General features: G+C 36.2%; 3 protein-coding genes across 3 annotated transcripts; all 3 read left to right on the top strand.

Moving 5' to 3' along the window:
* Positions 1–11,217: 11,217 nt before the first annotated feature.
* Positions 11,218–12,053, top strand: LOC100261279 (proline-rich 33 kDa extensin-related protein). Its single transcript, XM_002285060.4, has one exon. It carries the CDS (start codon positions 11,236–11,238, stop codon positions 11,803–11,805), a length of 570 nt encoding a protein of 189 aa, XP_002285096.3. The 5' UTR covers positions 11,218–11,235; the 3' UTR covers positions 11,806–12,053.
* A 2,775-nt stretch (positions 12,054–14,828) lies between these two features.
* On the top strand, positions 14,829–15,976 carry LOC100259740 (proline-rich extensin-like protein EPR1). Its single transcript, XM_059736626.1, has 2 exons — positions 14,829–15,539; positions 15,645–15,976. The coding sequence occupies exons 1-2, from the start codon at positions 14,849–14,851 to the stop codon at positions 15,698–15,700; spliced, it is 747 nt and encodes a 248-aa protein (XP_059592609.1). The 5' UTR covers positions 14,829–14,848; the 3' UTR covers positions 15,701–15,976.
* Positions 15,977–21,795: 5,819 nt separating this feature from the next.
* On the top strand, positions 21,796–22,627 carry LOC132253709 (proline-rich 33 kDa extensin-related protein-like). Its single transcript, XM_059736625.1, has one exon. The coding sequence runs from the start codon at positions 21,820–21,822 to the stop codon at positions 22,408–22,410; it is 591 nt and encodes a 196-aa protein (XP_059592608.1). The 5' UTR covers positions 21,796–21,819; the 3' UTR covers positions 22,411–22,627.
* The last annotated feature ends 3,298 nt before the right edge of the window (positions 22,628–25,925 follow it).

Raw genomic sequence — 25,925 nt, 5'->3', positions numbered from 1 at the left:
CATTGGAATATACTCGGTGAATAACAAATGGACCAATCCACCTTGATTTGAGCTTCCCAGGAAAGATATGGAGTCTTGTGTCATACATCAAAACTTTTTGCCCTTCCTGAAATTCCTTGTTGGAGATGAGTTGATCATGCCACTTCTTCATCCTCTGTTTTGCAACTTTGGAATTGATATAAGCATTATTTCTTAATTCCTCCATCTCATTAAGGTCTAGAAATCTCTTTTCTCCGGCCTTGATCAAGTCCATATTCAGCTTCTTTATTGCCCACCAAGCTTTGTATTCAACTTCCACAGGGAGATGGCATGCTTTGCCATAGACAAGACGATAGGGAGACATCCCAAGAATAGTTTTATAAGCTGTTCTATATGCCCACAATGAATCATGAAGCCTAATAGACCAATCTTTTCTGTTGGAATTCACCACTTTCATCAAAATGTTCTTTATTTCCCTGTTAGCTAGCTCAACTTGCCCGGATGTCTGAGGATGATAAGGTGTGGCTACCTTATGCTTCACTCCATACTTGGATAACAGAGCTTCAAAAGGTTTGTTGCAAAAATGAGCTCCTCCATCACTGATTATGGCCTTGGGCACCCCAAATCTTGAGAAAATGTTCTCTTTAAGAAACTTGAGAACCACCCTGTGATCATTTTGCTTACAGGGGATTGCCTCAACCCATTTAGAAACATAATTTACCCCCACCAAAATGTAAGAATTACCAAAAGACATTGGGAAAGGTCCCATGAAGTCAATGCCCTAAACATCAAATATCTCAACTATCAGAATGGGGTTCATAGGCATTTGATTTCTTTTTGTTAGCTTTCCAAGCCTTTGGCATCTATCACAATTTCTACACATGATGTGGGCATCTTTGAAAAGAGATGGCCAAGTAAACCCTGATTGTAATACCTTCATGGCTGTTTTCTGAGAGGCAAAGTGGCCTCCACATGCATTCTCATGACACTGAGATAGAATCCCTTGCTGCTCATCTTCAGGGACACACTTCCTAATAATCTGATCTGCACAATACTTAAAGAGAAAGGGCTCTTCCCAATAATAAGCATGAATTTTGGCAAAGAAGTGCTTCCTGTCCTGTGCATTCCACTCACTTGGAATTTCCCCAGTTACTAAATAATTAGCAATATGAGCATACCAAGGAGTTTTCACTAGGAACATGAGTGATTCTTCAGGAAAATCATCATTGATAGGCAAGGGATGGGAATTATGTGCTATAACTAACCTTGACAAGTGGTCAGCTACTACATTCTCCACTCCTTTCTTATCTTTGATTTGAAGATCGAACTCTTGTAACAATAGAATCCATCTAATCAACCTTGCTTTTGCATCTTGCTTTGTCAATAAATACTTCAAGGCTGAATGGTCAGTGAAGACAATGATGAAAGACCCCACTAAATAAGCTCGAAATTTGTCCAAAGCAAATACCACAGCTAACAATTCTTTCTCTGTAGTTGTGTAGTTCCTCTGAGCTTCATTTAGTGTTTTACTTGCATAGTAAATCACATAGGGCTTCCCATCTTCTCTTTGGCCAAGCACAGCTCCTATAGCAAAGTCACTGGCATCACACATCAGTTCAAAAGGTAATTGCCAGTTAGGGGCTCTCACTATTGGAGTTGTTGTTAAAAACTTCTTCAGTTGATCAAAGCTATGCTGACACCTTTCATCCCATATAAACTTAGCATCCTTAGCTAACAGCTCACAAAGAGGTTTTGAAAGACTTGAAAAACCTTTTATAAACCTCCTATAGAACCCTGCATGGCCAAGGAACTGTCTTACTCCTTTCACAGTTGTTGGAGATGGTAATTTGGCAATAAGCTCCACCTTTGCTTTATCAACTTCAATGCCTCTTTCAGAGATGATATGGCCAAGGACAATTCCTTGACGTACCATAAAATGGCATTTCTCCCAGTTCAGCACCAAATCTTTTTCAATGCATCTATGAAGAACTGCTTCCAAATTAACCAAGCACTCCTCAAATGTACCTCCATATACGGTGATGTCATCCATGAAAACCTCCATAATTCTCTCCACCATATCACTGAAAATACTCAACATACATCTTTGAAATGTAGCAGGTGCATTGCATAAACCAAAAGGCATTCTTCTATAAGCAAATGTTCCAAATGGACATGTAAAAGTGGTCTTTTCCTGATCTGCCAAATCAATTTCAATTTGAAAATAGCCTGAATACCCATCCAAGAAACAATAAAATGGATGTCCAGAGACTCTCTCCAGCACTTGATCAATAAATGGCAATGGAAAATGATCCTTCCTGGTGACAGCATTCAGCTTTCTATAATCAATACACACCCTCCAACCTGAAGTGAGGCGTGTAGTAATTTCTTCCCCTTTTTCATTTTGAATCACTGTGATCCCTGACTTCTTTGGTACCACTTGAGTAGGACTCACCCAAGGGCTATCAGAAATAGGGTAAATGATTCCTGCTTGAAGTAGCTTCAGCACCTCAGCTCGCACCACCTCTTGTAGATGAGGATTCAACCTTCTTTGAAATTGACGAATTGGCTTTGCTTCCTCCTCCATATATATATGATGAGTACAAACTAAAGGACTAATGCCTTTCAAGTCAGATATTTGCCATCCTATTGCCTTCTTACACCTCATGAGAACTTCCATTAAACAATTCTCTTGATGACTGGTCAGAGATGAGGATATCACAACAGGACATTGATTATTTGCTTCAAGATATGTATATTTCAGCTCCACAGGTAAAGGCTTCAAATTGAGTTTTGGAATTTCTTCTTCAACAGTTGCCTCCTCTTTTTCATTGAACAAAGGTAGAATTCCTTCTATCTTTCTCCAACTTTGTAGAGTAGCAAGCCCAATAGGAGATTCAGAAAAACCTTCCTCAATATCCACAAGACTTTCATTCAACTTATCTTGCATATGCTGATTGCAGTGCTCCTCCACCAAAGTATCAATAATACATAGCTCTTCTGGACCTTCTTCTTCCTCAGGAGTGATTTGCTTTTTAGACATATAGAAAATATTGAGATCCAGTGTCATGTTACCAAAAGTGAGTTGCATAAGCCCATTTCTACAGTTGATGATTGCATTTGAAGTTGCAAGAAATGGCCTTCCAAGGATGATAGGAACTAAATTAGCTTCCTTTACAGTTGGATCAGTATCAAGAACAACAAAATCTACTGGATAGTAGAAATTATCCACTTGAACCAATACATCCTCAATTACTCCTCTTGGAATTTTCACTGATCTATCTGCCAAAGATAAAGTGATTGCTGTTGGCTTCAACTCTCCAAGTCCCAGTTGCTTGTAGACAGAGTATGGAAGCAAATTCACACTTGCTCCCAAGTCTAGCAAGGCTTTCTCCACTACCTTTCCTCCAATCATGACTGAAATGGTAGGACTTCCAGGGTCTTTGTACTTCAAAGGAGACTTGCATTGTAAGATTGCACTTACTTGCTCAGTCAAGAAGGCTTTCTTGTTTACAGTCAACCCCTCTTTTGATAGTACACAAGTCCTTTAGGAATTTTGCATACGTTGGAACTTGTTTGATCATATCCAGCAGTGGAATATTAACTTTTACTTGTCTTAAGACTTCAAGGATTTCAGCTGCATTTCTAACCCCCTTTTTCCCCTGTAATGCTTGAGGAAAAGGTGGAAAAGTTGATTTCTTCAGCATTTCTTCCTTCAGAAGCTCTTTCTCTGGAATTGCTTTGATTGTTGAATCAGAGTCCTTCTTTTCTTCACTGATCTCACTGTCTTTATCTTCTATTTCCTTTCCTTTCTTTATCCCTTCTTCTTTCTCAACATGTGGCATGGGTGTTGGCTGCTCAATTTTCTTACCACTCCTTAGAGTGATCAAAGCTTTCACATCTTTCACCTGTGATGATTCTCCCTCATGGCTTTCCACTTCATGGACACCTTTGGGATTTTGGTTAGGTTGAGAAGGAAATCTTCCTTTTTCTTGCAGTGTATTCAAATTTGTAAGCCTTGAAATTGAATATTGGATGTTATCAAACTTTTGGTTCATATCATTTTGCATTCCATCCATTCTTTTGTTCAACACACTCTCCATTCTATCCATTCTTTGATCAACTCGAGCATTGGTGGCTTCTTGCTTTCCCACAAAATCTCCCACTACCTTGCTGAGATTGGCTATTATTTGTTCAATACTTGAAGATTGCTGAGATGGTGGATCCGGCTGTTGGTATTGAGTTGCTCTGGCCTTCTATGAGAAATTTGGATGATTCCTCCAACTTGAATTGTAGGTATTTCCATAAGGAGCATTGTTATTGGGCCTAAATTGTCCAACAACATTTGCTTGATCTCTATACATTTCCCTTTCAACTGAAATTGCAGGGCACTCCTCCACCAAATGTTCAAATGATTGACAATTGGGACACAGCTTCACTTGCACTGGTGCTTCAGCAACAGCTTGCACTTCATGCATTCTTTTCAGCTCCAGCTCCTCCAATCTTCTTGTCATAGCTGCCAACTTTGCTTTCATGTCATCATCTTCTTTCAAATTATACATCCCAGCCTTTGCATTGTAAGCATTCAACTGAGACTTCATCTTTCCCACTTCTCCTTTAGTTGGTTCATCCCATCCCCTTGAAACATCAGCTACATAGCTCAAGAAATCCATAGCTTCCTCTGGATTTTTGCTCATGAAATCTCCTCCACACATTGTCTCGAGGAGTTGCTTCATTGAGGAGGACATACCATCATAAAAATAGCTCACCAATAGCCAAGTATCAAAGCCATGGTGAGGACAAGCATTTATAGCTTCCATGTATCTTTCCCAACACTCATAGAATTTCTCATTCTCTTTAGCTGAGAAGTTTGAAATTTGCCTTTTCAAGCCATTTGTTCTATGAGTAGGAAAAAATTTCTTAAGGAACTCAGCTTGTAAATCAGTCCAAGAGCGGATACTCCTTGGCCTTAAAGAATTAAGCCAAATTTTGGCCTTATCCTTTAAAGTAAAAGGAAATAACTTAAGCCTCATCAAGTCAATTGAAGCTCCTCCTTCTTGGAATGTATTACAAACATCTTCAAATTCCTTGATGTGTGCATACGGATTCTCACTTTCCATCCCATGGAAAGTTGGTAGAAGTGGAACAAGATATGGTCTGATCACTAGCTGCTCTGTAGGGGGCACTATACATGATGGTGTACTCATACGAGGTGGATGCATACGGTCCCTCATTGATCTGAATTCATTGAGATTGTCTTGACGACCTTGGTGACTATGCTGATCTTCAGGTGCAGCCTCCATGATATTCAAGATTACTTCAAATTCTCCTTTCTGAGGTGTATCACACTTAACAAGCCTACCTCCTATGTCTCGTATCCACTTGGGCATACACAACTAGTATCTACCTGAAAAAAAAAATGAAAACAGAGGACAACAAGAAAAACAGGGCTACAACAACAAAATTAAACTAGACTAAAATTTAAAAAGATAAACTTAGATTGTAAATAAACAAAGAAAGAATGAAAATTAGTAAAGTGAAAGAAACTTTACCAACTTGTGATGAAAATCACAAGTGCTCAACAATGGTATCACAATGAACTTGACATTCATTCCCCGGCAACGGCGCCATTTGACTCATGCCTAATTGGTGTCTCAGCTGATTTGTGTTCAGCTGGTGCTCCTTGATTGAGGAAGTGATCAACAAAATTTATACCTATAACACCATACACTAGGGTAGCAAATACAAAGCTACTATAGTATAGTGGCTCTAGGATCGTTCACTGGGAATGATTTGCAGGCAATCAATGATACCAATTCCAAGTGAATTGGTCTTGTTTCATTTCACGGTTAGCTTAAGGAATAAAACACAAACTTTGATTTGTAAAGGTTGAGATTTAAACTAACTAACTTAACAGAAGTTTGGAATAATTTAGGAAGAAAAAAACATTCCTTGGAGATTTAGGTTCACTGGGGTGGTTCCTCATGCAAAAGACACGGCTCTGGTCAGTTGGTTCATTTCCTCGCATTAGAGATTCAACTTATAGTCAATTCTCTAACCGGTGATGTACAAAGACTCCTTCAATTAGATTTCACTTTAATTCTCTCACTGATACAACTTGCAATGGTTCATGCCTCTCACGAGCACTTACCATTCAAGGTGATCTTTAACCTTGGATTCCCTTCACAAACTCGCAAGAGATAACTAATGGATGTCTCCTAGGAGTCCAAAAGCTTACCAAGTGTTGGTAATTCCAGAAAATCCTACCTTGAAGTCACCTACCAGAGGCTCGCAAGGGGTAAACTAGTGCATTTCCATGGTTGGAAATCACTTGCCTTACCAAGTGTTGGCCCAGGTGACTCCAAAGTGTTTTAAGTTAACTAAAAACATTGAAATCACTAAAGGATTTCACTTCCTCTTCATTACTAGCTAAAACCACAGAGCTTTGCATTCTTGCACTTGGAACCTTCCCCGGCAACCTTAGCTCCAAGGAATTGGAGGTTTAGTTACTCATTCTTTGGGGAAAACTCCTCAGAGAATTCATAACTTAGAAATAAAATGAAAATACAAAGTGAGAAGGTAAGGCAGTAGAAAGAAAATAGACTTTACTTGCTTACCAAACGTTTACAGAAGGAACTCCTCCCTGAGAACAGGCTCCCGAGAGGTATTTATAACAACAAAATATAAAACTAATTGTTACAAAGATATTTGGTCTTTTTACTAACTTAAAAACTAAGGAATCATGTAATTGGTGGTTTACAAGGAGTATTTTGGGATTTAGACAACAAAAATCTAATGGAAAATATCTCCCAATGTCGGTAGCAAGCTTCGGGAGGCTTCAAGAGCCATTTCGCAGGTGAAAAATGAGGCCTGCGAAATTTCGCAGACACCCAAGAGGGCTGCGAAATTATCTTGCAAGACCGAGCTATCTTCACTAGGCTGCAAAGTTGGCTTCCATCTTGAAGTTTCCAGCTCCCTTCTCGCGGCATGGTTCGTGCATCGTTAGAAGGAGAAACACCTTACTGTACAAAAGTGCTGCGAAATTCTCGCAACACATGGCTGATTCCGCAACACTTTAGAGTGTCTGGCTTGTAATGGCTGCAACTTCTTCGTTTCAATTCCGAATCGCACACCGTTTGAAGCATTGGATTGTTGACTTCCTGAGCTTTGAAATGGTATATAGCTTGCATCATTTGGACTTCAGAAAGTGATCCAAAAGTGGCTGCTACGACTGTCATCAAGAATATGCTCCATGACTGATCCTCTTTGCTTTTTCTCCTTGCAATCCGGATTCACTCTTGGCAATTGAATTCTAAGCTTTGCCCAAGATTCCTCATAGCTCTCCTCATTCTTGACTTGCTTTGGTGATCGAAATACTAACAAAAACACCAAAACTTGCACAAAGTGATCAAAATTGCTTTAAAGGATCCTTAACATGCCAATTGAGTTAAAAGGCCTAAACTACTACTCAAAAGTGTTAAAAAGGATTAATTAAAGGCTATCAAATAGCACTTTTTGAGTAGTAATCAATGACAAGATGTCTTTTGCATGAGAAAGAGCTGCCAAAAAGTTTTTGGGTTGAAGCTGCAAATACAGTAGTATTTTTGCTAAATAGACTACCAACAAAAGCATTGCAGAAACAGACACCTTTTGAGGCCTGGTTTGCTTATAAGCCTATGCTAATGAATTTAAAGACCTTTGGTTGCTTGTGTTTCTCTTATGTTCCTCAGGTGAAAAGAGACAAGCTAGATAAAAAGTCAGAACCAGGAATTTTCATTGGATACAACAGCACCTCAAAAGCTTACAGAATCTACTTGCCACAAAATAGTAAAATTGTGGTAAGTAGAGATGTTAAGTTTTTGGAAACGGAGAAATGGAGTTGGGATGAGCAGAATCAGCAATATATTGATGAAGATGTTGATGAACTTCCAGTTAGAGGTTTCATGACACTTTTTGATATTTATCAAAGGTGTAATATAGCTGTTCTTGAACTTGCAGGGTTTGTTGAAGCTGCTGAAAATAAAAGATGGAGGGTTGCAATGCAGGAGGAGCTAGATATGATTGACAAGAACAACACTTGGGAGCTAGTAGATAGACCTTCACACAAAAAACCTATTGGGGTTAAGTGGGTTTACAGAACCAAACTCAACTCTGATGGTTCTATAAACAAACATAAAGCAAGGCTGGTTGTCAAAGGGTATGCACAAATGTTTGGTGTTGACTTTTCGGAAACCTTTGCACCAGTAGCTCGTTTGGATACAATCAGGATGTTGTTGGCTCTTGTAGCTCAAAGAAAATGGAAGATTTATCAACTAGATGTGAAGTCAGCATTTTTGAATGGCTACTTAGAGGAAGAGATTTTTGTCGAACAACCAGAAGGTTTTGCTATCAAAGGAAAAGAAGAAAAAGTATACCTTCTTAAGAAGGCCTTGTATGGGTTAAGACAAGCCCCTAGAGCTTGGTACAGCAGGATTGACACTCACCTGCTAACTTTAGGCTTTCACAAGAGCTTGAGTGAATTTACACTCTACATTAAGAAGATTGAAGAAGATATATTAATTGTTTCTCTATATGTTGATGATTTGCTTGTAACAGGAAGTAATGCAGGGTTTGTGAACAAATTCAAGGCTGAAATGGAGCAGGTTTTTGAGATGACAGACCTAGATGAGATGTCTTACTTCTTGGGAATGGAAGTACACCAGAAGCAGAATGAGATTTTCATCTGCCAACAAAAATATGCCAAAGAAATTATGAAGAAATTCAAAATGGAGGAATGCAAACCTACATCTACCCCTATGAACCAGAAAGAGAAGTTCTGTAAGGAGGACGGTGCTAAAAAGGTAGATGAAGGACTTTATCGAAGCATGATTGGATGCTTAATGTACTTGACTGCAACAAGACTCGATATAATGCATGCTGTAAGTCTACTTTCGAGATACATGCATTGTGCTAGTGAAATTCATTTCCAGGCAGCAAAGCGTGTGATAAGAAATGTTAAAGGCACTGTGGATTATGGCATTAAGTTCAGTCAAGTTCAAAGTTTCAATTTTCATGGATTTTCTGATAGTGATTGGGCTGGTTGTGTTGACGATATGAGAAGTACTTCAGGCTATTGTTTTAGTTTTGGTTCTGGTGTTTTTTCATGGAGTTCAAGGAAGCAAGAAGTCGTGGCTCAATCCACAGCTGAGGCAGAGTATATTGCTGCTGTTACAGCTGTAAATCAAGCCTTATGGCTTGGAAAGTTGCTGACAGATTTGGATATGAAGCAAGAAGTGAGTACAAAGGTGTTTGTAGACAACCAGGCCACTATATCTATTGCAAATGATCCAGTTTTTCATGGTAAAACAAAGCACTTCAAGATTAAATTGTAATTTTTGAGGGAAGTACAGAAAGAAGGAGATATACAACTAGTCTACTGCAATACAGACAGTCAAAATGTAGATATTCTGACTAAAGCTCTTCCTAAAATAAGATTTGAGTTTCTATGAGAAAGACTTGGAGTTTGCACCTCCTAAGTCAAGGAGGAGTGTTGAGAGTTATGCCTTAGTAGCTGCTGAGGAAAAGGCTGAAATCGTCAACCACATGCAATTGAAGTCAACGAGATTACTAGAATGCTGAAGCTATTTTTATGTTTCTATTTTTGCTGTTGCTATTTTTATGTTTTTGCTTTTAAGTTAAATTTTGATGTTATTTTGTAGAAGGTAGTTGTTTGTTCAACAAGTAGCTTGATTTGATGCTTTTTTTTGAGGTCATATCTGTTACACAATCTGTATAAATTTAGCCTTATGATCAAATAAAAAATATAGATCAGTAGCAGCATATCTCTGTTCTTTGTTGCTTGGTGTGTTAACCTCCCCTGCTTCCAACAGGCCCAGAAGGGATCACTTCCAGTGACCTTTTCCTTAACCATGGACGTGGGCTGTGACCAATTTTCAAACTTTTCAACTCGGTTGTTTGTCAACAGACTTGATTGCCGCTGCTCGTCACCAAGAGAACAAAAAGATATATTTCTTTGAAATGTTTCCAGAAAGCAATCTTCCAGAAGAAACCTTCCAAACTAAACCAATAGTGGTGATATGCAAATGGTATAGGCCCCCACCCCACCCATATATTATAGTTTTGAACTGAGCCCAAAGATAATGTGCTTGATCTCTTGTATATGACATGGAATAGCTTCTAAGGTTAACTAGATCACATTGTCCTTAACTGTAAGATAGGGCTAGAAAGAGCAGCAAATACCTTGGCAAAATACCAAGCGCAGATAATGATCTTTCATTAGTTACAGTAATGAAGGGATTTTTATATTACTTCAAGTTTGATAGCCTATCCTGTTCTCAATTAAATGAACAAAAATCCATGGAAGTGACATCTAGTTAAAACTTTGAAGCATGCATTAATTTAAAATTTAAAATTTAAAATACATCACCATGGTCCACTCTGTTGAATTAGAGCAAGACTGCATTGCACAAAGCACCATCTATGTGAATCTTTTCACCAATCCTTTCGTATCATGCCGATTTTTGCCACCAATTTTGACTTGGCAACAAGCAACATGTACCATTATCCTCCAAAATATTTAGAAGAAAGAGTGTGATGATCTATTGTATAAAAGTAAATGATAAAGTCACTAGTACTACATGCATGTAATATATCTGTTTATCACAATTGATTGTCTTCCACTTATTCTGTTTCTCTTCCTTGATTTGAGCCATATACACTTTACTCTTTCTTAACTAAATATAATATATATTTGTTTAGTTAAGGTGGTGTTTGTTTTTTTGGGTTTTTACTAAAAACAATTTATTTTTAAAATTTAGGTTGTTTGTTTTTCTATTTTTTCATGATTTATTATAAATTTTTTATTAAATAAAAAAATTAAAAATATATAGTTTTTTCTAAATAGAAAAATAAATATATTGATTTTTCTTTACTTTTTAATACTTAATATAAATAAAATATTATAAAAATAAATAACCTAATATTTAACATTATTAAGTATTAAGGTTTATTTAGAATTAAGGAAAAAAACACTATTAAACACCACAAAGGAAACATGTAAAACGGTTGCGGAGAAAGCAATAGGGACAAAAGTTGTGATCACACCTCAATAGTCAAAAGTTTTCAACTTCTGTAGGACCCAAATGGATCCCATAGCACATGTGTCACCGTGATACGTGTCATGTGAGTGTTGGGTGCAGCCAGCTATAAAAGGCCACCTAATTCTTCTAGTCTTGCACAAATCTCAGCCTGAACTCAAAGATGTCATCCACATACTTGCTAGTGTTGCTGCTGGGACTGGTGGTTCTCACCACCCCGTCTCTTGCTGACTACCCCAAGCATCCCCCAGTTCATAAACCACCTACGGAGCACCAGCCCCCGGTTGAGAAACCACCTACGGAACACCAGCCACCAACTAAACCTCCCAAGGGAGAGGAGCCACTCCCCGAACACAAGCCACCAAGTCCATTTGGCAAACCACCCCAAGGAGAGAAGCCACCACCAGAACACAAGCCATCTGACAAAACCCGCAAACTTCTTGGGGGAGAGAAGCCGCTCCCAGAGCACAAGCCAGCAAGCCCATTTGGCAAACCACCTAAGGGAGAGAAGCCGCTCCCGGAGCACAAGCCAGCCAGCCCACTTGGCAAACCACCTAAGGGAGAGAAGCCACCTCATTATGGTCACAACCCTGGGCACCCTCTTGCAGAGAGTGCTGAAGACTCATACAAGCCACCTCAGACGATTAAGCCTCCTTCAACTCCAACAAAAAAACCACCAGTTCCAGGAAAGAAGCCACCGCACAAACCACCATCTCCCACCCATCCCAACTGAATGACTTTGGTTAGTTTTAAGTAGTATGTAAAATAAGACGTGCTGCCTGCTGGGCACTGATCTTATCATTTCCTGAGTGCCAATAGTGTTCTATGTATCAGTCGCCGCTATGTCCTGTTTGAGAATGTTGTGTGAGTTACTCATTGTAGTTTTTCTACCTTTCTATTTGGCGATGAGCATTGTGGCACTGTTATAATATTGCCTATTATCTTAGTGCAACTACAATCTAGATTAATTACTTCTACTAAGTTATATATATATCAAGATTAATTAAAGCTGTTGATAACAACAAAGAAATTACAATTCATCTAGCTGCATGGAGACATTTGTTGGTGGACAGCGAAATTGCATCAGGAAAATGTCACATGGAGATGCTACTTAAAACTGATATTTGTAGTTAAGGAGCAACAGGATACATAATCTCATGCAGCTCCTCATCCAACCATGCAATCAGTGGCCTTAGGTGCCTAGAGTTTTCAAAATCATAAGCAGAATACCATGCAAAAATTTCTAGGGAAAGTTCGATGCTTCTGTGACAGAACATGACAAAAGAACTATATATTAGTAAATATATTTATTCCATGATTTTTTAATGTGCATTTAATACATGAGTTAATATTTTAAACTTGGTCACTGTCAAATGGAATCAGTAATTACCCTTAATTATGAATTTTTCCATATAAAATGAAAACTGTTAAGAGAATTACACCCACAAACGTCCTCACCGTATGAATGTGGAAAGCCAAGGTGACTTACATCATCAGCTGACTTGAGAAATGGGAGGTTGCATTAGGCTATTCGAACATTTTAAAGCAAGGTCATAGCTGTCCTTAGAAGAAGAAAAAGTGAGCAGTATATCTTTGATTCAGACCACTTGCTCTTCTCTTGGAGGTAGCCAGGAGTGAAGGTTTCTCACTCCCTATATAACATCTTCCTTGAGAAAGTTTAGCAATTAGAATCAAACCAAAACCAAATAAACCCTAGAACCAATAATCTTGTGTGAATAAACTGAAACAGAGTAACCAGTGTCGAAGTTGTGCCGAGAGGTGTAATTTATGTTTCACATTTTTCTTAACTAAAAGCTTATAATAATTTAGACTATTCAAATGAACAAATTAGTTAAGGGCATTGACTCAACCCAGACAAAAGTGATATATATATATATATATATATATATGCTTGTTTAGGTAAGAAAGTCATGCCAAATGAGACATGCAAAATAGGGATTTTTGATAAGTCTACGAAAGTATAAAAAAATAATTCTTAAACTATGGTTGTGGAAGAAATAATTCCAAATTTACCATAGTTTTTGCCAAGTAGGAGAGAGATCGTTATTTCCTTTTAAAATCGTCATTTTAAAAAATAATTTATATAAAAAAAAATCGTCTTTTGAAAATATGATTTCTAAAATTCATTTTTGAAAATATGATTTCTAAAATTCATTTTTAAAAAATGAGGAGAAATCGTCTTTTGAATAGATGTTTTTTTTTTTTTTTTTAAAAATGTTGGGAGAAGTCGTCTCTTGAAGAGACAATTTCCTAAAAAAAAAATAAATAAATTGTTTGGGACAAATAGTCTCTTAATTATTATATATATCTTATATTATAAAATTAATTAATTTTATTTACTAAATTTAATATATAAAAAATTATAATTATTAAGATATTTATCAACAATAATATTTATAAAAATATAAATTATGTTTAATATTTAGATATTGATTTTTTTTTTCTTTGTTGATGGTTCATATAAACAAAATTATTGATTTTTTGCATTCATGATAATAATTGACTTTTTATCATGTTTGATACTTTATTAATTGTTTGGGATATTTGTTAGCTTTTTAGTATTTATATGAACAATATTATTGGTTTTCTTATTATCATGATAGTAGGTGATTTTGATTCTTTAATATTAAAAACATTTGATAATTAAGGATTGACTTGGTGTTTATATTTATGATATTGTGTATTTGAATTTCAAGGCTTTTATTTAGATATATAGTTTTTGAAAAAATGACTTCTTAATTTTTATTTGATCAATTTTCTTGAAACCTATAACATTTAAAATTGAAAACAAATAAAAAATTTTAAATAACAAAATATTTCTTCAATTTTTTCTTAATAAAAAATAGTTAATCATTTCTAATTTTAAGTGTATTAAATTATTATTTTTAAATATTTTATTATTTTTTCAAATTACTTTAGTTGTTTATCATTCATAATTACTAAATAAAATATCTTAGTATACAAATGATTATTATTATTTTTTAAATTGATTAATACTTAAAAATTTATCTCTTAATGCTGAAAATTTTATTGAAAATTAATTTATTGAATAATAAATTAATTTATTTTTCTATATTTTATTCCTTTTATAGTTAAATTTTAAATTAAATATTAATATTTTTAATTTTAAAATTTATATAATAAAATTAATTTTAAAATTAAAATAAAGCAAAATTATTTATTTTGTAAATAATTATTTAATAAATTAATAAAAAATTTGTTTTTTATAAATGCATTTTTCACATATAAATTTAATAAATAATTAATAAAAAATTAATTATAAATTAATAATTATTTAAAATTTAAAAAATATTTTCTTGAAGAGATAATTTTAGTGTGTAATTTTTTTTTTTTAAAAATGAATTTTAAAAATTTTACCTACAGAAAACAATTCTTTTTTTGGTATATGAATCATGAAGAAAAGATTTTAAAAGAAAATAACTTTTTTTTGTTTTTTTTACTTGATAAAATCCACGTTTGGAATTATTTTTTTTCACAAAAGTACTTTAGAAATTATTATTTTAAACTACCGTCCTCCTGTCAAAAATCTTGCAAAACGGCTGACGAGAAAGCAATAGGGACAAAAGTTGTAATCACACCTCAATTGTCAAAGTTTTCAACTTCTGTAGGACCCACAAGGATCTTATAACACATATGTGTATCATGATACGTGTCATTTGGTTGTTGGGTCCAGCCCGCTATAAAAGGCCACCTAATTCTTCTAGCCTTGCACAAATCTCAGCCTGAACTCAAAGATGTCTTCCACATCCTTGCTAGTATTGCTGCTGGGACTGGTGGTTCTCACTACCTCGTCTCTTGCTGACTACCCCAAGCATCCCCCACTTCAGAAACCACCTACGGAACACCAACCACCAACTAAACCTCCCAATGGAGAGAAGCCACTCCCCGAACACAAGCCACCAAGTCCATTTGGCAAACCACCCCAGGGAGAGAAGCCACCACCACAACACAAGCCATCTGACAAAACTCGTAAGCTTCTCCAGGTAGAGAAGCCGCTTCCGGAGCACAAGCCGCCGGTGAAGAAACCACCTACGGAACACCAGCCACTAACTGAACCTGCCAAGGGAGAGAAGCCAGTTCCCGAACACAAGCCACCAAGCCCATTTGGCAAACCACCCCAGGGAGAGAAGCCGCCACCAGAACAGAAGCCATCTGACAAAACTCGTAACCTTCTCCAGGGAGAGAAGCCGGCGGTGAAGAAACCACCTACGGAGCACCAGCCACCAACTGAACCTGCCAAGGGAGAGAAGCCACTCCCCGAACACAAGCCACCAAGCCCATTCGGCAAACCACCCCAGGGAGAGAAGCCACCACCAGAACACAAGCCATCTGACAAAACTCGAAACCTACTCGAGGGAGAGAAACAACTCCCGGAGCACAAGCCACCAAGCCCATTAGGCAAACCACCAAAGGGACAGAAGCCACCTCCTTCCGGTCACAACCCTGGGCACCCTCCTGCAGAGAGTGCCAAAGACTCATACAAGCCACCTCAGAAGATTACGCCTCCTTCAACTCCAACAAAGAAGCCACCAGCTCCTACCCAGAAGCCACCCCACAAACCACCATCTCCTACCCATCCCAACTGAGTGACTTTGGTTAGTTTGAGATTTTGAGTAATACGTAAAATAAGAGCTGCTACCCGCTGTGCACTTATCATGTTACTCTTTCCCTGCGAGCCTATAGGTTCTATGTATAAGTCACTGCTATGTTTCTGTTTGAGAATGGTGATGAGTACTCATTGTAGGTTTCTCTACCTTTGTAACACTATCTCTTTTATTATGTAGTAAATATTGAGTGTTACTTATGGTGCTATCTACAATCCAGATTTCCTTCTATATATTTATATTTCATATTTACTATTATCTTTGCTATGAAAAGTACTACTGCTACCAGTAAAGAAATTACAATTCATTTCGACTGAATGGAGAGGTTAGTCCCGTGAGCAGTGAAACTGAGTAACTAGGGTCAAGGTTGTGCAGAGAATAGTCTCTGTTTCACATTTATTTATTTATTTTATCTAAATGCTTATAATAATTCAGATTTTTCTAACGAACTGATCGGATCAAGGGCATCAATTCAACCCAATATGAAGTCTCTATAGGCTTATCGTCTTGAGCCCAAACCAGACAAAAGTGATCCTACTCTTCCACTTAAACAAGATGAAAGTTTACCATAACATGGAATAGAATTTGAGACATAAAAAAAACATTAGATATTAGTTATCCTAATATGTGAATAAAGGAGAAAAAGAATAAGACGCTGATTTCCACTTTTCATTTTTGCATACCAAGCACAGCTTTAGTGCTTTTAGCTATCATGCTATCTTTACCATTGTTTACCAAAGTTCGACTTGGTTTACATCTTTCCCTTTACATTTTGGTGGTACCTATTCCTGTTTTGACATGAAGGTGTTTTTGTTCACAACCTGACTGAATTGGACTTTTAGGGGCCCTTTATCATGGAAGATTTCTTTCTAAATTGGTAAGTTTCTCTTTTAGTAGGTTTGGCTAGTTCTCTCTTCGGGGTGTAGACTAGTGATTTAGACCGAGGTTACTTGTTTTTCTTGTGGTGGAGGCCATGCTTTTTCCCTTTTATCAATCAGAGTTTCAATGTCATTCATTGGTGTAAAATATGAAGATAAACATCGATCAATCTACATGGAGAGGCATATAAGATTCTATCATGGTTCCCCAATCCTGCTTATGTTCATGAATATGAGAGAATCATTTGATCATATAATTAAGAGTTTTGCTCCATATATTTACATCTTGAAATACAAGGCCTCCATTCATCAAGTGTCTTTCATCACATCTCTATCTACTTGTACAAGTTTTATATGTTTATCATTTTCTCATATTTTTTTTCTTTTTATAATCCAAAATATTGATAGAGATATTTTTAATCACCATCCTCATTATATAACTATTTTTACAAAGGATTAATAGTCTATTGAAATATCTATATAATAACCTTTCTAATAAAAAAAATATATATCAATCAAGAATTTGATGCACCTTTTAACAATCTCCTATTTGGACTAAACTCTATCAAGTCAATTTTCTCTTAGTGGTACATGTGATGCATGAATTTTCTATGTCTTTATTGATGCACTTGACTCCTTTGATATGTCATAAATAGTCACATAATGTGCCCTAATAAGAAACTTATTTTAACAAAATTCTTAGTCCATATCATGGCTTTGGTATGCCATGGTTTGGTTATGTGACATGATCCCCTTTATGCACGGAAAATTTGAACCATTTAATCTTTTAAAATTTTCCACTTTCGAGATTGAATGAGAATGTATAAGAGATGTTGCACTTATATACTTTAGTTATGAAGTACCCGCTGTATGCATCACATGTTGAATAAAGAATAATTGACTCCACCTTCAATCAAAATTCTTTTTATAATAAGTGTTTTGCTCTGTTTGACTCTTTTGGAAAAAGCTTTTATATCAATTATTATGTTAGTAAAAACTTTAATACTAATTACTAATACACAAAATAAAGATAAAAATCAATTGGCACAAAGAGTCATATAAGGTTTTAACATGATACTATCGGCTATGTTCATATATATAAAATCATTTTACTGTATCTTTGAATATATGGGATACAAAAAATAAAATAGATATCATAACTATTGAGCCTTAAAATATCTTATATTTACGCGTTGAATCGTGAGCCTCACTTTACATACTCATCTCTAGTTGATAACTTTTTTCTTCTTATACTATATTAAATTGTCAACAACTTTCCTTACAAACATATTTCCACAACGAATCAACATTATTTCAAATATTATATACAATATACTTTTGTTAAAGATATATATCACGTAGGATTTTAAGTCAATTTTAACTGTATCCTTAGTGGCAATTAAAGAAAATCCAGTGTTTACATGGGAAATTTTGACTTGAAGCCTACTAGCGCAAGAGCTTTAGAAGAAACTCTCAGAAACTGTCTTCATCATGTGGAAATTAATGTATGTCTTGATCCTGGCCACATGCACTACTCTTTCTTGATCAAATATAACATGGTTGTTCAGGAAAGAAAATCATGTTGTCAGAACTGGAATTTGAATATCCTTTCTCTCCATTATCATGTCTTGACTCTTGATGCTTAACACCAACCCACGTACTGTTTTTTTTTTAGTTTTTTAGTTTATCAGGACATAGAGATGCTGGGATGAAAATCAAGAGGCCAAAAGGGATCTCACTTCCAGTGACCTTTTATTTAACTATCGAATACAAGAGGTTGGCGGTGTTGCCATTTTTCCAACTTTTCAACTCGGTGGCTTGTGAACGGACCCATTTTTCTAACTTTCCAACCACGGATCACGTAGAGAAGAAAAAGATATGTTTCGGTGAAAGATTTCCAGAACAAACCTTCTAGAAGAAATATAAAATGACAGGGGCCCCGCCCATATATTTTAGTATTGACTTAAGCCAAAAGATGACGACATGGAATAGCTTCTAACGATACAGATCACATTGTCCCTCCCTTGAAGGAGGGGCTAGAGAAAGAAGCATATACCCTCTTATAATGCCAACCATTATAAGAACGTCAGATAATAATAATAATCTATGATCATTACTTATCCGATGTTCGGATAAATGAACTCAAATATTTGGAAACGGCCCTTCTTAGAATTTTGTAGCATTCATTAATCTGAAATTAAAAACTTCAGAATGGCTCACATTGTTGCATTGCACCGAACGCGCAATCTCTATGTGTATATTTTCAAAAATACTTTCGCGGAAGCGTCAAACCAGGACCTTGTAAATCCTTGGCTAGCAGTCGTTTTGTCAGCCCCCACTTAATATCCTCGTCTGGACACAAGGAAAACAGAGCAACAAATGTTGAGGGTGTGCAGGGGAGGTGTAACTCATACACAAAGCAACTTTACAGTAAAAGAGCAGATAAATCATGTAGTGCCTATCCCAGGTGAGCATTAATCTTAGGGAAAATGAAAAAAGGCCAACGTTTGGCCACAAATTTTGACTTGGAACAAGCAACGTATAACGTATATTTCATTGCATTATATAGAGAGTATCGAGTGTTACCAGTAGTGTAGTGCTGTTAGTTTATAATTTACATTTCCTTTCACTGGACTACGTATATTTCACTATGTTAATTTGATTTGGGAACCACTCATAGAGGCTAAGAAATCACAATTTACTCAAGCTGCAGGGAAAGTTTGCTTGCTATCTTAATTCTAAATGTCACATACCATGGTTAATGAATGCTGCATACATAACCATGCGTACTCATTTATCTCATCTAATAAGGAAATCCTGCAAACCTAGATGCCTTGTGTGTCGAAAATGAGAAGCACAGGTGAATTAATGTTATCATAATCATAATTAGCAGATGGATCTGAAATCTTAAAATGATTTTAATATAATGAAGAACGATATTTGATTTGTAAGCATAAAAACTTGTGATTAGGTGAGGTGTTAGGAGGCAGTCAAAACCTAAATGACCCCAAATCTTTAAGCAATGATTTCCATCATGTATTGGTGCTTAGCATGAAAATAGTGATGATTTTATTCTGTTTTTTGTTTTGTCAAGTCATGTGGATGTTGGAATGGAAACCAAGATGCCAAGAGGGTTGCGATCCAGGGATCCACCCTTTTAACTCTGGAGCCCAGGAGGTAGGTGCATTTATCCAACTGTGCAACTCAATGGCATGCAAATGGTCTGACTCACCACTTAGGGTCACCCAAGAGAAAAGATGTTCCTTTGATGTGTTTCCAGAATAAATCCATGATATCCCACATTGGTGAGGGGAAGAAGTTATTTTATGTATATATAAAAGTTGCTTTTTATACATGGAAGAGAGTCAATCCAACATCAGTTGCCTTTTCTTGACTTATAAGAACCGGTAAAACTTGTGTGAGTAAACTGAAATAGAGTAAGCAGGGTTGGGGTTATGCAGGGGAGGTGTAACTAGGGTTTCACATTATTGTTCTTATCTAAATGCATATGATAATTCAGATTTGTCTAATGAACACATTAAAAGCATTGAACCCAATATGAACCCAATATGAAGCCTCAAAATAAACCCGAAAAAGTGATCCTGGTGTGTTCCATACAAGCAATGTGAACATTTACCATGACATGGAACAGAATTAGAGACAAACATAACATCAGAAAAAGGCAGACCATACATGTTCCCTTGGTGCTTTTCTGAATCTTCACACGCAGAAAGCACTTCACAGTAAATTTTGAGGGCCAGATAAGTTCACACAATGTTATTCTAACTCAAGTTGAAGTTGGGTGTCGTCAGTGGGAAATGTAGAAATACAAATTTACATGTGAAATTTTGACTTCAAGTCTAATCATGGAAAACTTAAGGAGAAAAATGCCATGCCATCTGCTAACCTCAATGGGTCTTTATGTTGGCCCCATTTTGATACTCTTTGTTGATCATTTTATCAGGATTGGACTTGCAATCTCCTTTCTCCCTTCTTTCAGTATCCTGTCTTGATGCTTACTATGAACCCGGGTGCCGCTTTTCTTCTGTTTTTTTTTCTTTCTATTTATCAGGTCATATAGATGTCAGAATGGAAATCAAGAGGCCCAGAAGGGATCACTTCCAGTGACCTTTTCCTTAACCATGGACGTGGGCTGTGACCAATTTTCAAACTTTTCAACTCGGTTGTTTGTCAACAGACTTGATTGCCGCTGCTCGTCACCAAGAGAACAAAAAGATATATTTCTTTGAAATGATTCCAGAAAGCAGCAATCTTCCAGAAGAAACCTTCCAAACTAAACCAATAGTGGTGATATGCAAATGATATGGGCCTCCACCCCACCCATATATTATAGTTTTGAACTGAGCCCAAAGATAATGTGCTTGATCTCTTGTATCTGACATGGAATAGCTTCTAAGGTTAACTAGATCACATTGTCCTTAACTGTAAGACAGGGCTAGAAAGAGCAGCAAATACCTTGGCAAAATACCAAGCGCAGATAATGATCTTTCATTAGTTACAGTAATGAAGGGATTTTTATATTACTTCAAGTTTGATAGCCTATCCTGTGCTCAATTAAATGAACAAAAATCCATGGAAGTGACATCTAGTTAAAACTTTGAAGCATGCATTAATTTAAAATTTAAAATTTAAAATACATCACCATGGTCCACTCTGTTGAATTAGAGCAAGACTGCATTGCACAAAGCACCATCTATGTGAATCTTTTCACCAATCCTTTCGTATCATGCCGATTTTTGCCACCAATTTTGACTTGGAAACAAGCAACATGTACCATTATCCTCCAAAATATTTAGAAGAAAGAGTGATGATCTATTGGATAAAAGTAAATGATAAAGTCACTAGTACTACATGAATATAATATATCTGTTTATCACAATTGATTGTCTCCCACTTTTTCTGTTTCTCTTCCTTGATGTGTGCCATATACACTTTACTCTTTCTTAACCAAATATGATATATGCTTGTTTAGCTTAGAAAATTATGCCAAAGGAAACATGTAAAACGGTTGCGGAGAAAGCAATAGGGACAAAAGTTGTGACCACACCTCAATAGTCAAAAGTTTTCAGCTTCTGTAGGACCCAAATGGACCCATAGCACATGTGTCACCATGATACGTGTCATGTGAGTGTTGGGTGCAGCCAGCTATAAAAGGCCACCTAATTCTTCAAGTCTCGCACAAATCTCAGCCTGAACTCAAAGATGTACTCTTCCACATACTTGCTAGTGTTGCTGCTGGGACTGGTGGTTCTCACCACCCCGTCTCTTGCTGACTACCCCAAGCATCCCCCAGTTCATAAACCACCAACGGAGAACAAGCCCCCGGTTGAGAAACCACCTATGGAACACCAGCCACCAACTAAACCTCCCAAGGGAGAGGAGCCACTCCCCGAACACAAGCCACCAAGTCCATTTGGCAAACCACCCCAAGGAGAGAAGCCACCACCAGAACACAAGCCATCTGACAAAACCCGTAAACTTCTTGAGGGAGAGAAGCCGCTCCCAGAGCACAAGCCAGCAAGCCCATTTGGCAAACCACCTAAGGGAGAGAAGCCGCTCCCGGAGCACAAGCCAGCCAGCCCACTTGGCAAACCAACTAAGGGAGAGAAGCCACCCCATTATGGTCACAACCCTGGGCACCCTCCCGCAGAGAGTGCTGAAGACTCATACAAGCCACCTCAGACGATTAAGCCTCCTTCAACTCCAACAAAAAAACCATCAGTTCCAGGAAAGAAGCCACCAACTACCCAAAAGCCACCGCACAAACCACCATCTCCCACCCATCCCAACTGAATGACTTTGGTTAGTTTTAAGTAGTATGTAAAATAAGACGTGCTGCCTGCTGGGCACTGATCTTATCATTTCCTGAGTGCCAATAGTGTTCTATGTATCAGTCGCCGCTATGTCCTGTTTGAGAATGTTGTGAGTTACTCATTGTAGTTTTTCTACCTTTCTATTTGGCGATGAGCATTGTGGCACTGTTATAATATTGCCTATTATCTTAGTGCAACTACAATCTAGATTAATATACTTCTACTAAGTTATATATATATATCAAGATTAATTAAAGCTGTTGATAACAATAAAGAAATTACAATTCATCTTGCTGCATGGTGAAATTTGTTGGTGGACAGCGAAATTGCATCAGGAAAATGTCACATGGAGATGCTACTTAAAACTGATATTTGTAGTTAAGGAACAACACGATACATAATCTCATGCAGCTCCTCATCCAACCATGCAATTAGTGGCCTCAGGTGCCTAGAGTTTTCAAAATCATAAGTAGAATACCATGCAAAAATTTCTAGGGAAAGTTCGATGCTTCTGTGACAGAACATGGCAAAAGAACTATATATTAGTAAATATATTTATTCCATGATTTTTTAATGTGCATTTAATATATGAATTAATATTTTAAACTTGGTCACTGTCAAATGGAATCAGTAATTACCCTTAATTATGAATTTTTCCATATAAAATGAAAACTGTTAAGAGAATTACACCCACAAACGTCCTCACCGTATGAATGTGGAAAGCCAAGGTGACTTACATCATCAGCTGACTTGAGAAATGGGAGGTTGCATTAGGCTATTCGAACCTTAAAGCAAGGTCATAGCTGTCCTTAGAAGAAGAAAAAGTGAGCAGTATATCTTTGATTCAGACCACTTGCTCTTCTCTTGGAGGTAGCCAAGAGTGAAGGTTTCTCACTCCCTATATAACATCTTCCTTGAGAAAGTTTAGCAATTAGAATCAAACCAAAACCAAATAAACCCTAGAACCAATAATCTTGTGTGAGGAAACTGAAACAGAGTAACCAGTGTTGAAGTTGTGCCGAGAGGCGTAATTTATGTATCACGTTTTTCTTATCTAAATACTTATAATAATTTAGTTTATTCAAATGAACAAATTAACTAAGGGCATCGACTCAACCCAGAGAAAAGTGATCCTATTCCACACAAACAAGATGAATGTTTACCGTAACATAGAATAATAGAATTTAAGACATAAAAACAACATTAAGAAAATGAAAAAACATCATAATAATATGTGCTAAGTAGTCTCGTCCAATACTGCCCCTTTCTTCTTGATTTTCAAGTTTTATAGCAAGTTCGTACTACGAGGTGATGTGCAAGATTTTGATTTTAAATATTTATAGCAAGTTCATATTTTTGAGATGTCATATATAAGATTTGATTGGTTTTTTTTCACCTTTGTAACGCCTTTTCCTTAATATACCAATTTACATATGAAATTTTTCTTCAGAGGCCTAATCTTGGAAAATTTTCAGAAGAAAAATGCCGTGATTCATGAAGAAATAGTAAATGATTAAGTTTGAACAGCACTACATTTGCCCGAATCTATCAGAATTGGATTGTCTTCTACTTCTTCCATCTTCTAACCGTAATGGGGCTTGATGTTGGCCCCATTCGCTACTCTTTGTTGGTCATGTTGTCTGGTCTCTATCATGACTTGATGCTTACTATGAACCCAGGTGACGTTTTCCTTCTGTGTTTTTGGGTTATCAGGTCATATAGATGGCGGAATGGAAATCAAGAGGCCAACAGGGATCACACCTCCAGTGACCTTTTCCTTACCCATGGAATCCAGGAGGCGGGTGCTTTGGCCAATTTTCCAGCCTTTTCAACTCGGTGGCCTGTGAATGGACTGACTTGCAGCTGCCGTTTACGGAGAGAAGAGAAAAATATGTTTCTTTGAAATGTCTTCAGAAGAAATCTTCCCAAAGAGGCCTATAGTGAAGTGCAAATGATATAGGCACCCACCTACATTTTTACCCTCTTAAAATCCCAGTGGTAGATAGGGATCTTTCCTTAGCTACAGTACTGAAGGGAATTTTGAATTTCTTCGGGTTATGGCCTATCCAGTGATCAATTAGATGAACAAAAATTCATGAAACTGACATCTAGTTGAAGCATTACATGAAAATGGTCCACACTGTTGAATTAGAACAAGATTGCATTGCAAAAAGCATTATCTTTGTGAATCTTTTCACCAATCCTTTTGCATACGAATCAAACTAGATCCTTGCAAATCCTAGGCTAGCTGTGGTTTTGTCAACCTACAACATACGTTTGTCCTCGTTTGGACAGACGGAAGACAGAACAACAAATGTTGAGGCAGTGCAGGGGAGGTGTAACTTATACACAAAGCACTTTATAGTAAAGGGAGCAGATAAATCACTTCGTGCTATGCCACTCATGTAGTGCCCCATCCAGGTGCCATCTTCATGAAGGAAATGCAAAAAAAACCGATTTTTATCACTAGTTTTGACTTAGAACAAGCTGACACATAACATAATCGTGCAAAATATTCAGAAGAAGTGTGTCATGCTCCATTAGATAAAAGTAAATAATGAAGTCACTACCACTACATGGATATAATATATCTGTTCATACATTTGGATTATCTTCCACTTCTGTTTCTATCTTGATGTGTGCCATATAAACTTTAGTACTCTTTCTTAACCAAATATTTTATATATATATATATATATATATGCTTGTTTAGGTAAGAAAGTCATGCCAAAGGAGACATGCAAAATGGGGATTTTTGATAAGAATACGAAAGTATAAAAAAATAATTCTTAAACTAAAATTAATTAATTTTATTTACTAAAATTATAATTGTTAAGATATTTATCAACAATAATATTTATAAAAATATAAATTATGTTTAATATTTAGATATTGATTTTTTTTTTCTTTGTTGATGGTTCATATAAACAAAATTATTGATTTTTTGCATTCATGATAATAATTGACTTTTTATCATGTTTGATACTTTATTAATTGTTTGGGATATTTGTTAGCTTTTTAGTATTTATATGAACAATATTATTGGTTTTCTTATTATCATGATAGTAGGTGATTTTGATTCTTTAATATTAAAAACATTTGATAATTAAGGATTGACTTGGTGTTTATATTTATGATATTGTGTATTTGAATTTCAAGGCTTTTATTTAGATATATAGTTTTTGAAAAAATGACTTCTTAATTTTTATTTGATCAATTTTCTTGAAACCTATAACATTAAAAATTGAAAACAAATAAAAAATTTTAAATAACAAAATATTTCCTCAATTTTTTCTTAATAAAAAATAGTTAATCATTTCTAATTTTACGTGTATTAAATTATTATTTTTTAAATATTTTATTATTTTTTCAAATTACTTTAGTTGTTTATCATTCATAATTACTAAATAAAATATCTTAATATACAAATGATCATTATTTCTTTTTAAATTGATTAATACTTAAAAATTTATCTCTTAATGCTGAAAATTTTAT

Source organism: Vitis vinifera, chromosome 5 (assembly GCF_030704535.1).
Source record: "Vitis vinifera cultivar Pinot Noir 40024 chromosome 5, ASM3070453v1".
Lineage (NCBI taxonomy): Eukaryota > Viridiplantae > Streptophyta > Magnoliopsida > Vitales > Vitaceae > Vitis > Vitis vinifera.
The sequence above is the reverse complement of the archived record's forward strand: the minus strand, read 5'-3'. Positions and strand labels throughout refer to the sequence as shown.